Source organism: Pteropus medius, unplaced genomic scaffold (assembly GCF_902729225.1).
Source record: "Pteropus medius unplaced genomic scaffold, Ma_sr-lr_union100, whole genome shotgun sequence".
Lineage (NCBI taxonomy): Eukaryota > Metazoa > Chordata > Mammalia > Chiroptera > Pteropodidae > Pteropus > Pteropus medius.
The window spans coordinates 6,583,423-6,595,836 of NW_024342644.1; the positions used below are offsets into that span (position 1 = coordinate 6,583,423).

Below are 12,414 nucleotides of genomic sequence, written 5' to 3' on the forward strand. Positions count from 1 at the left end.
TCATTTTACAGTCTTCAACATCCTGGTGAACGTTGGCGTGGTGCTGACATACCCAATCCTAATCTCCATTGGGACAGTGCTCAGTGTTCCTGGAAATGCAGGTACTGATACAATTTGATATGTGCACAGTAAGTCTCTTCTTTGTGTTCGTTTTATGCCCTGAGTTGTTTTTTTTGAGCAATTATGAATTATGTCCCCTGCCTGGGAAGATGTTTTCAAATATCATGAAGGTGGCAGACAACAGAATAACTATGCAACAGATTTAAAATCTGCAACTACAAACACTGTTTTTACTTGGTTGTGTTTTAGAATTAAATACCAAATGTATCATTTGGGTTTCATGTAATCTCCCTGACAACCTAATTTTGTGGTATTTTTAGAGAAAGTCCTATGGAAACAAAAGGCATCCCAGCATAAGACTCTCAAGTAAACGTCACTAATGAAAGTGTAGGAAATGTACAGGGTGTTGGCTCCCCATCAGACTTTCCATGGGGAGCTGCAGAAGCTTCTCCTGGGGGTAGAGCAGATGGCCCTCTGGAATAGATTTAGGAAAAAGCAATTTGATTCACTTCAGGGACAGAAGGAGAAGCTATTTTTTCCAGAATAATCTTTCTAATGAAAACTACCAATGCAACAAGTAAGGGAAGTGTGTTACCTAGATGACTGTATAGTCATTCTAACTTTGAAATTCTATGATTCCAAGCCTTGGGTAGCCATCTTTCTTTGCCTCGGGACAATCAGCAAATATTTATTGAACACTTGCTATGTGGTCAGCACTGTAGAAGTGACAGGGAAGAAGTGATAGTATTGTTTCGGAAAGCTTACACCTGAATTCAGAAAACAAGACCAACAAACATAAAATAACTTAGAACTCTACAGTGTGATTTATTATTAAATGCTAAATGGTGTAACAGACTCCAAGGACTGTAAGATATTCAGAGGAAAGGAACATCAGGGAAAAGTGTAGTTGTCAGGAAAATTTATTCATTCATCCATGGAATAAAAAATTTCTGAGCATTTGGTGTATGCCAGGAACTGTGATAACACTGATGATAGATCCGGGATAAGGCACAGTCCCTGCTTTCAGGACGTATGTATTATAGAGAGGGAGACAAAAGGAACTGAGTTAATACAATGTACAGAGAGAAGTGCTTTGATAAAGGTCTTGTAATGAATACTCTGAGAGAATGCTCCGAGGCAAACACGAAGGCTTCCTGCAAGTTGCCTAAATGGTGAGATCTAATGGAAGATTTAGCTGGATGAAGCAGATAAGAGGAGGGAAGGGCGTTCCATGAAAAAGAACAGCATGTACGTACCCTCACAATTGAAAACGGGGACTCAAAAATATCGTCGTACATGAATGTTTATAACAGCACTATTTGCAATGACCAAAGATGGAAACACCCAAATGTCCATCAACAGGTAAATGGATAAACAAGTTATAATACATACAATGAAATATTATTCAGCCATAAAAAGGAAAAAAGTACAAATACATGCTACGACATGGATGAACCTCAAAAACATCACGCTAAGTGAAAGAAGCCAGTAACAAAAGGTGGCATATAATGTAACTCGAAATAGGTAAATTCATAGACACAACAGCATATTGGTGGTTGCTAGGGTCGGTGGCTAGAGATTGGGAGTAGGGGACTGCTTAATGGGTGCAGGTTTTATTTTAAAGTAATAGAGATGTTTTGGAATCAGAAAGAGGTGATGGTCATACAATATGATGAATATACTAAAGGCCACCAAATTAACTTTTAAATGGTAATTTTATATTACATGATTTCACCTCAATTAAAAATGTTAAAAGAACACCATGTATAGAGACCTAGACATTAACAAGATTGGCTCATTTGAAAAATCTTCAATGGTCCAGTGAAACTGAAGAAGCATGAAGGGATGCAGAGGAAAAGTCTTAAGAAATAAAACTGCAGAGGTAATTAAAGCAAATGACACTAGCCTTGAATGATAAATATGATTTAGAGATAAGGAATGAAAAGCAAGTGAAGAGAACACCACAGATAATGGTATAGAAAAAGATAAGATGAGCTTGAAAGAACAAGAGAGACTTTTTGAAATATCTAGAAGTAGCAGTGACTTTGGTCATTTTTTTCCCCCCCAAAAGTTTAGAAACAGTCATAGATGCTGACTGACCCGATATTTCTTACCTAGCTGTGGATCTCCTGAAGCAGGAGGTAATATTCAATGTCGTCCGCCTGGCTGCTACCATCATCATCTGCATTGGGTTTCTGCTGATGCTATTGCCGGAGGAGTGGGATGAGATTACCCTGAGATTCATCAACAGCCTGAAGGAAAAGAAGAGTGAGGAGCATGTGGAGGACATCACAGATTCCAGTGTACACCTGCGAAGCAGGAGCAGGGCCAACGGGACAGTGTCTATACCACTGGCTTAAAGAGGGACACATTTTGAATGCACATGAATGTATATTCTGTGAATATAATAAAATTTTCTCACTTCCTCTACACTCACACGACAGTATTAACTCTGAATTTGGACAAGTCAAATGTGAAATAATGCAAACAATAAAAGTTTACATTTATATGCTTATCGAGGAACTGGTGTAAATAATCATAATAAAAATTTTTTATTAAAATATTCATCTTTGTTCTATTTCTTATGTTTTGGGGGGATTCATTTCTCCCTAATGCACAAAACTTCCTGAAAACATAAGGTTCTTTTAAATTATGGGCTTGTCATTACCTTTTTCTCACCTAGCATTGAGACCTTTGCGTTCCACCAGAGAAAGTTGCATAAGAAGAAAAGACATGAAAAGGATAAGCACTTTATATATATTTAAGTCCAATAGGAACCTTAAATTCAAAAGCTGGAAAGTAATTAAAGATATCAACAGAGTATCTTCTTTCTATATGCAAGATCTACACTAGGCGCTATGAGATGTAAAGATATAGAAGACTCTATCTGTACTTTTTAATGAGCTTAGACTAGCCCAGAGCATAAGAGTTTACGAATATCTCTAATATGAGGTAGACATTTGAAAATGGCACAGTGATGACAGAAAAGACAGCTGTTACCAGCCATCTCTAAGTCCTTTACCACCAAGTTTTTGAAAGAGTTGTTTATATTTGCTGTCACTCTTCGACCCACTATAATCCACCTTCTGCCCACTTCATTCCTCAGGAAGTACATCCACCAAAGTCATCGATGACCTTTCTCTTAAAAAACCATATTGACACTGTTCAACTCATACTTTATTGTCCTTTCTGCAGCATTTGACGGGATGACCATTCCTTTTTCCTGATAATCTCTTCACCTAGATCCCATTATAATCTCCTGGTTCTCTTTCTCTCTCAGGGGCTGCTTCTCTGGGCTCCTCTTCCTAGGCTGGTCTCATCACGTCAGTGTTCAGCCCTTAGCCTTCTTAGCTTCACACCCCACACTCTCTCCCCCAGAGATCTCATTTGCTTCCATGGCTTCAAATGTCATTCGTGTGGTGATAGCTTCGAAATCTTTATCTCCAGCCCAGATTTGTCGCCTGAACTTCGGATCTGACCATCTAAATAAACGCCTTCTGCAAGCTCACTTGGATGTTTCATTTTTCACTTCAGATTCAGAAACAAACTTGAATTTATAATTTATCCTCCCCAGACCCACTCCTTCCTCTCCTTTGTTCCCTATCCAGGTTATCGGTGCCATCATTTACCAGCTGCCCAGGCTGGGGACCAGTCTTAATTTCTACCTTCCTCACCTTCCACATCTAAACTAAAAGTCCTGTTGATTCCCTGAATATTTCGCAGATAGATTACCTATTCTAGGCCCCATCATCTCTTTCCCTGATGAATGAAATATACTCTTTACTTGTCTTGCTAACTCCCAGTCTTGCCTCTCTCTAAATCCTTTCATGCCTTGCAGAGTGACTTTTCTAATATATAAATTTGATCATTCTACTCCCCTGCATAAAACACTTCAGTGGCATCTCATTGTCCTCAGAAAAAGGTCCAAACACCTTTACATGTCATTCAATGCCTGCCTCTAAAGAAGCACCATCCAATATAACTCTGTGATGATGAAAATAATCTATATCTGCATTGTCCAATGCAGTAGCCACAAGTGGCTATTGAGCTCTTTAGGTATCGCTAGTGCAATTGAGGACTGCATTTCTAATTTTACTTACTTTTAATTAATTTGAAATTAAATTTAAATCATGGTATGTGGCTATTGACTACCAAATTAGACAGTTCTAGAGCTTTATTCCACCATGCCACCATCTGTGGCCTCCTGATATCTCTATGTTTTAGTAAGTCTACATTTCTTGCAGTTCTTCAATCGAGACAGGCTCTCTTTCTTGTACTTTTTCCTTCTCTCATCACTTGAATAACCCTTACCTAGGCTTCACGATAGGATTTAGTCTTATTTTCCCAGGAAGTCTTTTCTTATTCTCCAAGTTGAACAATCTGACTTCTTTAGAAGCCTCTGCTTACCTGCACTGGTCACCCTCCATGGTAACTGTCAGTCTACTCGTCTGAATTCCCAGGAGACCATGAGCTCCTTGAGAGCAGGGACTGTGAGGCTTTCATCATTGTGTTCCTACTAGCACAGTGCCTGGCACTTATAGACATTCCGTAAATGAATGAATGGGTTGTTTTATACTGGAGATGTGCCCCTTCTCCGAACTATATTAGATCAGTCTTAGTTCAGGGCTGGCAGTCTCAGATGAGATTAAAGACCAAAAGAGGTTAAATGTGTCACAGCCTTTGTTGTGTTGCCACAAAATACCAACGTACTAAATTGATAAAAGATGCTTCTTCCCTAAGAGGCTTGTTAGGGCATCTATCAATTTAAGATAATCTGCACTTTCTGGGAAATTTAGTACTAGAAGCCAAGCCTTTTCTGGTATCTGTTTTAGTATTCTTTTTTTCATTCAAGTATTTCCAAAAGTGTTGGCGAGATCATCACAGGGCAAGCAAAGGGGACTGAGGATACCACGCCTGTTGGCTGGGCATCATGGTGATTTAAAACCTTAACATTTTTTTCATTCTCTGTCACTTTTTGAAAAGGCAATGCCAGTCCCCTGGCATAGATAGATGACATGATATTAACAAAAATAATCACCATGACACAATTTAAGCTTCATGAAAAATGGTGCAAAATAAATGAAATATATTATTAATAAATGTGAATTAATTCATTATCTAAGTCAAGTTGCTTTTGACTATTTAAATGCCACTTTGGTACCAACATTGTCGTTCTCTTGTTTATAAATTACTGTTACATAGCAGTAATCACTGACTAGCTATCTCCAGCATCTTGCCATTATTAGCATGACATTTAAAACTGTGTTTTGATATGTTTAAGAAATGAGTTGTTTTGCTCTTTTTGACGATTCATTTTGAAAAATGGAGTCAGCTACCCTGGAAAGCACTAATTCAACCTATGACTGATCACTGCAATTAGCTCGGTCTATATCAAGAAAACATTTTCATTTCGGTATTCATTCATTTATTCATTCAAAAATTATTAAGTTCTACTGGCTTTGAGGTATGGTATCATGTTAGGTGATCACCAACTGGCCTCTGCTGGCCTCTAGAGCAACACTGTCCGATAGAACTTTCTGCAACTATGGAAATGCCCTCTCTGCACCATAAGGAAAGAGATACAAAATGCATAGGAAGTGGTTCCTGCTCTACAAATGTCAACCTGTCTAGGTAAATTGTTACCATGACAATTAAAACAACTCAGAAATGTGTTTAAATTACCTTAGAAATGTGAGATATTCCCTTTAATTAAAGTAAAGTATAGTGATCGTAAATAAAGATAATAATACCTTTTTTTGCCATCTTTCACGGTCACTGTGGGAGTCAGTCACTGAACATACATGGGTGTACCTCCTATGTGTCTATGATGCGCCTTCACTGAGCCAACTTTGGTTTGGGTTGGAGGATACTGACAAAGTCCCTGCCCTCATAGGTTGAAGTGCCTTGTTGAGGTTACTAAATTGATAAAAGGCACTTCTTCCCTAAGAGGCTGATTAGGGCATCTACCAATTTAAGATAATCTGCACTTTCTGGGAAGTTTAGTACAAGAAGCCAAGACTTTCTGGTATCTGTTTTCTTTATCCAGACATAGATCCTCCTCATAGTCCAGGAGGCAGTGGCTTCCTTGGGTGACTGAATGGGTAGCACAGTTCAGGGATTACAAGCACCGTGTTGCAACCCCAACTCTGCACTTCTTAGAAGTACAATTTTGTCTAATTACTAATCTCTCTCTACTCCTTGATTTCATTAGTAAAATGAGGATATTAATACCTATCATTTGATGTTGTTAGTGTATTAAATAATGTGTAGAAGAGCTTAACACACTGCCAGATAGTCCGGAAGTATTAACTACTGTTAGGGTTTCCTCATCTGTTGACTTTTCTCCAAGTCCTTATCCAGAGTACTTATCCACAGTACTATGCTTAGAAAAGTCACAGAGCCTGGTGCCGAGTAGGGAATTTTACCCCAAATAAACCAGAGAGACAAAAATCTGGCACGAGAAACACTTGGAGGAAGCAAAAAAGGGTACATAGTTTCCATTTGCCCAGTTCCCCTCAGCTCTTTGCATCCTGGCATTCTTGTCCAGCCAGTGGAACTAATTGCCTGACAAAAAGACAGACGGGCGACTTGGGCTCTGAAATTAAAATCACTTCAACCACATTCTGATCGCTTCACAAACAAATTATAGCAAATAAATTTTGCTTATCCAGGCTTTGCACGCCTGTTAATTTTGTGCAGGCACTTTGTCAAGATGCACCAGAGGACAAATGATTTGGAAAAGGACAATGCACACAATAAAAGAGTGAACAGTATAACCGGCTGAGCATTAGAATGTTTCTGATATTTAAGTACAAATCCTCTTTCTTACTTATCCATAAACCCTTGTCACAAGTACAAAGAACAGCTAGTATAGGAGATACTGGTTTATCTGGCAGGCTAGAACTGAAGTCTTGATTAATTCTATTTCTTTTTATTTCTTTTTCTTTTTCCCCCGTACCTGTAGCATTTGGAGGTGAAAAAAGAACAGGACATGATGGTCTGGGGTGTTAGTGCCAAGAAAACAGAGGCAGAAAGAGAAGTCCTGTATTTTAAAGCTCCGATAAGCTGCTGTGCCTCTACATGTGTGCCACAAAAGCAAAGGCTACTTTGTCATTGTCTGAGAGAGACAAGAACACCAGACCCTTTGCGGGCCTGAGGAATCTTAAGAGCAAGAATTCTAACCTGGGCTCCAGGAATGGGCTTCAGGGGTTGTTTCCAAAACCTCTGACAGAGTTTTCAAAATAGTGTAAACTTAGCTGCTTTATTCTAGAGGACTAAATTCAGAGAATTCAGAGGCTTTAAAACCACATTGCTTAATATGTTAGCCACTAGCCATGTGTAGCTGTTGAAATATGAGTAGTCCAAATTGAGATTTGCTCTGTCAACGGTACCAGATTTTGAAGACTTAGGATGAAAAAAAGAATGTAGGCTATTTCATTTATCACTTTACATTCATTACATGTTGAAATGAGAATACTGTGGATATGTTGGGTTAGAGAAAATATATTATAAAATTCATTTCACCTTGTGTCTTTTTACTTTTTCAATGAAACTACTAGAAACTTAAAAAATTTTAAATTTGCATCTGTGGCTCACATTATGGATTGCCTAGCAATCCAGTTTCAATAAGCTCCACTTGAAATTAACCAAGAACATGGTCATGTGATGCAGATGATTCCTATGCATGCCGAAGTTTAAGAAACATTAGACTGATGACCACTGGACTATAAACAGAAAATGTATTCATTGATAGTCATAAATTGAACTGTCATGTGGACCAAAACTCTCACATTAGTAAGGCTAGTACAATCTTTACTTAAGAGGTAAATGTACCTAGGAAGCTGAGCATTAATGAAAAGTCTGATTGGTGAGCCTGAAATCAAAGCAAGGAGGGTCAGATGTATGATTCAAACTCTTCTCTTCTGTTTTTAATTTCCATTTCAACTCTCCCTCCCTTGTAAAGATGAGCTCATCCTTGCTGGACAATAGCAGGTGGTTTAGAGAGGAATCTGAAGAAGTGACTGGTACAATTGCTCTTATCTCGAGCCATTTACACAATCCACTCGCAGAATATGTTCTACTGAATCCCAAACTGAAGTTCTTTTCAGTTAATGATATTAACAAGAAGATATCACAGATTTACCAACGCTTAATTTATAGACACCGGTTATGACCGAAATAGTCAATCTAGGTACACCTGGGACCCAGAAGTGTCCAGCAAGTAAACCTCTTTATGAACTTATTCTTCGCTGCACAAATCTCATCTAAATGCCTTTTTTCTCAAGGGAAAAGCTAACAAGTTCGGAGTTAATCCTTCATGATTACTTCCCTTACATATGGATTTTCTTCTTATCATATAATTAAGGGTTCCATTTACCTAGGTAATTGAAAGTGATACACTGAAATTTATTTTACCAAGACTTCTGCTCTACCTCCACCAGTGTCCGTGGCTCACCCGACTCTTAAAATCCCAAGAAGGCAGAAATAAGGCACTTTCCATCTTCTGTATCTTATTGGCTGTGTAATTTATCTGGGCACACTCACCAAAATTCCATCTTTTTATAATTTTTATTTGCATTAATTCATCTTAATGTTAAAATATTTCCAGTTTTCATCTTCTTTCATAAAACCTTCTATAAAATCCAACTTTGACTTCTAGTTTTAAACTTTACTTACATTTTTATCTTTAATAATTCTTATTTCTATCAGCTAACACCAGTTTAATTCCCTCATTTAATATAAACGTTTCCCCTTTCCTTCAGTAACCCTACACGTGAACCTGTATCCCTAATCAGCGTAATGTTTTCTGTTTTGTGTTGATCATACTTCTGGTTGATAGGTTTCTTCCCTTGTAAATGTTAACGTCATCTATTATATTTGAGCTGGACTCTAAAGCTCTTTCTATCTCTGACCGTGAAAGAGTACTATCTTCAAGATGCCATTGCTATTACCTAATCTTAATAATGGTGTTAACTTGTATCACTCAGTTCTTAGTTTTCCAAGTCCTCTCTGGCACATCTGTATCTCTTCTTCATCCCTATCTTCTCTCTTTACATCTACAATCATAAAAATGTCCACATTCATAATGTTAATCCTATGGATCTATATGTTCTAAAGTGTTCTCCATATTTCTGTCTATATAAATTAGAAAAAAAATCATGCATTTTCTTATGTGTCTATTGCACCCGTTCTAGGGAGGTAAACAGGGATAATAATTAACTGCACACTTGTTAAATATGTACTAAAATATTGAAGCATGATAGTGAGGGGCCCTGAACTTCAGCTTCAATAGCACCTTAGAAAATCTACCTCTATATCTCAGGGAAAAAAATAACAAAGTTGTAACAGTGGTCTGCTAAGATTGCACATTAACTTGTGGTATATCGCTGGCTTGAATCCAGGCTGGCTCCTGGTCCCTCGTTTGTTTGTTTGTTTGTTTGTTTTTTCACTAGAGTTAACTTTCCATTTCATCCTGGGCAAGGACATGGTTTTCACAAAAGTCAAGGCATTTGTTTTCTCTTCTCAGATTAGTGAATCACATTGGCTATTGAATTTCAAGGCCAGTACCTATAAAAAAAAATGGCTAATAGATAAGCAGATATCTTTGGTTGTTTCCCCTCTAACCATTGTTCTTCTACCATCTTTATTTTTATTTGGATGAGAAAGTAGAGCAAGATTCTGCTATCACAGATAAACCAGGAAAGTTTTGTGCCCAGCAAAGGAAGTAAAGCATCATTTCCCTGAAACGGCATACCACTTATAAAATTAAAATACAGAAAAGTTGAAAATTATGCTAGAACCCAGAGCATCATTTTAAAGTACCCATTTGCTACAGCCATGCTACCCTGAACAAGCCTGATCCCATCTGATCTTGGAAGCTAAGCAGGGTCGGGCCTGCTTACTACTTAGATGGGAGACCACCTAGGAAGACCAGGTGCTGTAGGTGTAAAAAATAATAATAATAAAAAAAAATAAAGTACTCGTTTGCACAGTAGTCTTGCAGTTTGTGAAATAATTTTTTTTCTTCAATATGAATGCCTTAATTCACGAAACATTCCAATTTAATTTCACCATCAACTATCTTTTAACCTAGGTGCATGATTAACTGAGAGGTCGGTCAATTGATCAAATAATAGCTGACTGGCCAAAAAGTCACTCTTAGGTATGGCAGACGGAAAATGAACTGTTGCATTGTTTCCTCTGTGTGTTAAGTGCAACACAAATTATTCACAATACTGCTGGGAGGTATAGTGAGTTAATAAATCATAAGATTGGCTCAAAGCTGGTTGCTTATATCCATGAAATCTGACTTGCTGTGGTTGATGGTGAGGCTGGAGAAAATCAAGAGGACTTAATGTTAGAAGCAGTGAGATTAAATAAAAATCTTCCAGATCTATGGCTGTTTTAACTGACACACGTCTTTTCTTTTTCTACTATAACCCTGCCACTATGCTCTTTATTGTAAAGGGAGGGGTGGTTAAAACCTAAAACAAAATGGTCTTACTGTCCGCCAGTAGAACATACACCATACACACACAATCTTGAGAGTATTCTGCTAGTCTTTACTTTTGAGCCAGTAAAAAATTCCTAAGCATGCCAAGCCCACAGGTGATATCTCTAGGCTGTTCAGTATGTCTCCGAATGCTCTCTCCTTGGCACTGGATCTTGGTCCAGTTTCTTGAACAGAATCTCCCAGTTAACCGGTTTCTCGCCAGAAGATTCTCCTTATTCCTGGCTCCTCATATCCTCTGTCTCTCCCACTACCCCCAGGTCCTCTGTCGTTTTCACATTCCTTCCCTTCATCAAGGTCCTGCCTTTCCCGTGTCTCACCTTCATTGTGAGTTATAAGTTACTCTGTGTCTTTGTCTGGTGTCCTTGAAGGGATAAAATAAGGAAGGGTCGATTCACATCTGCACTGTAGTAAAGGAGAGGAGAGAAGCCCTCAGATAAAGTATCTGAAAGACAACTAGCACTTCTCTGTTTTAATATTAAACCCCAGCCAGCACATCTTCTGCAATGTATTTAGCTAAGAATAACTCCTTCCTAGCATTGTGTTATATTCTAAAGTTTCACCTATCTCCATGGCCTTTGTAAGTGACAGTCTCCATTTGAGGATAAACAGATGAGAAAAATCTCTCTTTCTACTGCCTTCCTCCTCTATTTGCGTCCTTTCTCTCTCTCTCTCTCTCTCTCTCTCTCTCTCTCTCTCTCTCTCTCTCTCTCTCTACACACACACACACACACACACACACACACACACATCTCAGCCCCATTTTTAGGGCTTTTCAACTTTATATTCCTTCTACCTTAATCACACACTCTTAATATCTATTCCCACACATATTCCCAGATTTCTGTCTATATAAATTGGAAAAAATCATGCAGTCCTTTATGTGTGTATTGCTCCTCTTCATGGAATATAATTATTAACTTCACAGTAGTTAAATATGCACTAAAATGTTGGAGCATGTAAGTGAACTTCAGCTTCATTAGCATCATGGAAAATCTACCCTTATATCTCAGGAAAAAAATAATAAGATTGTAACAGTGGCTGCCTCTTTGGAAGGGGACTTGGAACTGGGAATCAAATTTAAGGAGTCTCACATTTTCTTATATCTGGGGGAAAGCAGAAGTAAGGGCAACCACTGTAAGAATATGAAAAGTATGTGTAACTTTCAAGCCTAGAGAGAGAAAAACAAAGAAAGAATAAAGAGAATTCAATTGATTCAATCTGTTTAGGTAGAAAAGAAGAATAAATCAGCATAGATCATTCATTGATTCATTACTCATTCAGCAGTGTTTTGTTGAGTATCAGTTAGATGCCAAATATTATGTCCCTATTCACACTCATAGCAAATATTCAATAAGTGTCTTTTTCTCCTAATTCAGAAAGGCTTAGAAATAATTATCTCCTAGTTCACGAGTCTCTCAGTCTATTTTGCAATTTATTTAGTGAATACTATTTTTAATGGTTGGCCTATTTATAAGCACACAGGCTATACTGGCTCTCTTTTCCCATAATGCTCATTTGTTCCAAGGTTTGGCAGTGTAAAATAAAAATGAGCCACAGGGACCCACACTCAATAGCTTCCATAAGGCAATGTATTTCTTCAACTCAAGTGTAACTTCCCAAGCATGTCTCTCAATAATCACTGATAACTTCTTATTATTTTAGTAGAAGGATTTAAACTCCAAAATCCAAAAAAAATGAGAAACTAATATAGAAATAGTAAATATTTGACTGAAGCACTTTCTTCCATTTCCTGAACCAACATAATATGAAAGAATTATAGAAGTTTGAACCTGGGACAAACACAAGAAATTGTCTTCTCTAACCTCATTTTAGAGATGAGA

At 37.8% G+C, this 12,414-nt stretch overlaps 1 protein-coding gene and 1 pseudogene across 3 annotated transcripts in view; both read left to right on the forward strand.

Moving 5' to 3' along the window:
* The window catches only part of SLC35F4 (solute carrier family 35 member F4), a 167,432-nt gene extending 164,795 nt beyond the window's left edge, over positions 1-2,637 (forward strand). For all 3 annotated transcript variants that reach the window (XR_005653662.1, XM_039866506.1, XM_039866508.1), the window contains 2 exons: positions 12-101; positions 2,179-2,637. Coding sequence is in view for 2 of the 3 variants with exons in the window: in XM_039866506.1 (XP_039722440.1) it covers positions 12-101; positions 2,179-2,420 (332 nt within the window). In the remaining variant the exon portion in view is untranslated. The remainder of the gene's footprint in view (positions 1-11; positions 102-2,178) is intronic.
* Positions 2,638-9,887: 7,250 nt separating this feature from the next.
* LOC120605654 (uncharacterized) lies at positions 9,888-10,006 on the forward strand (annotated as a pseudogene).
* The last annotated feature ends 2,408 nt before the right edge of the window (positions 10,007-12,414 follow it).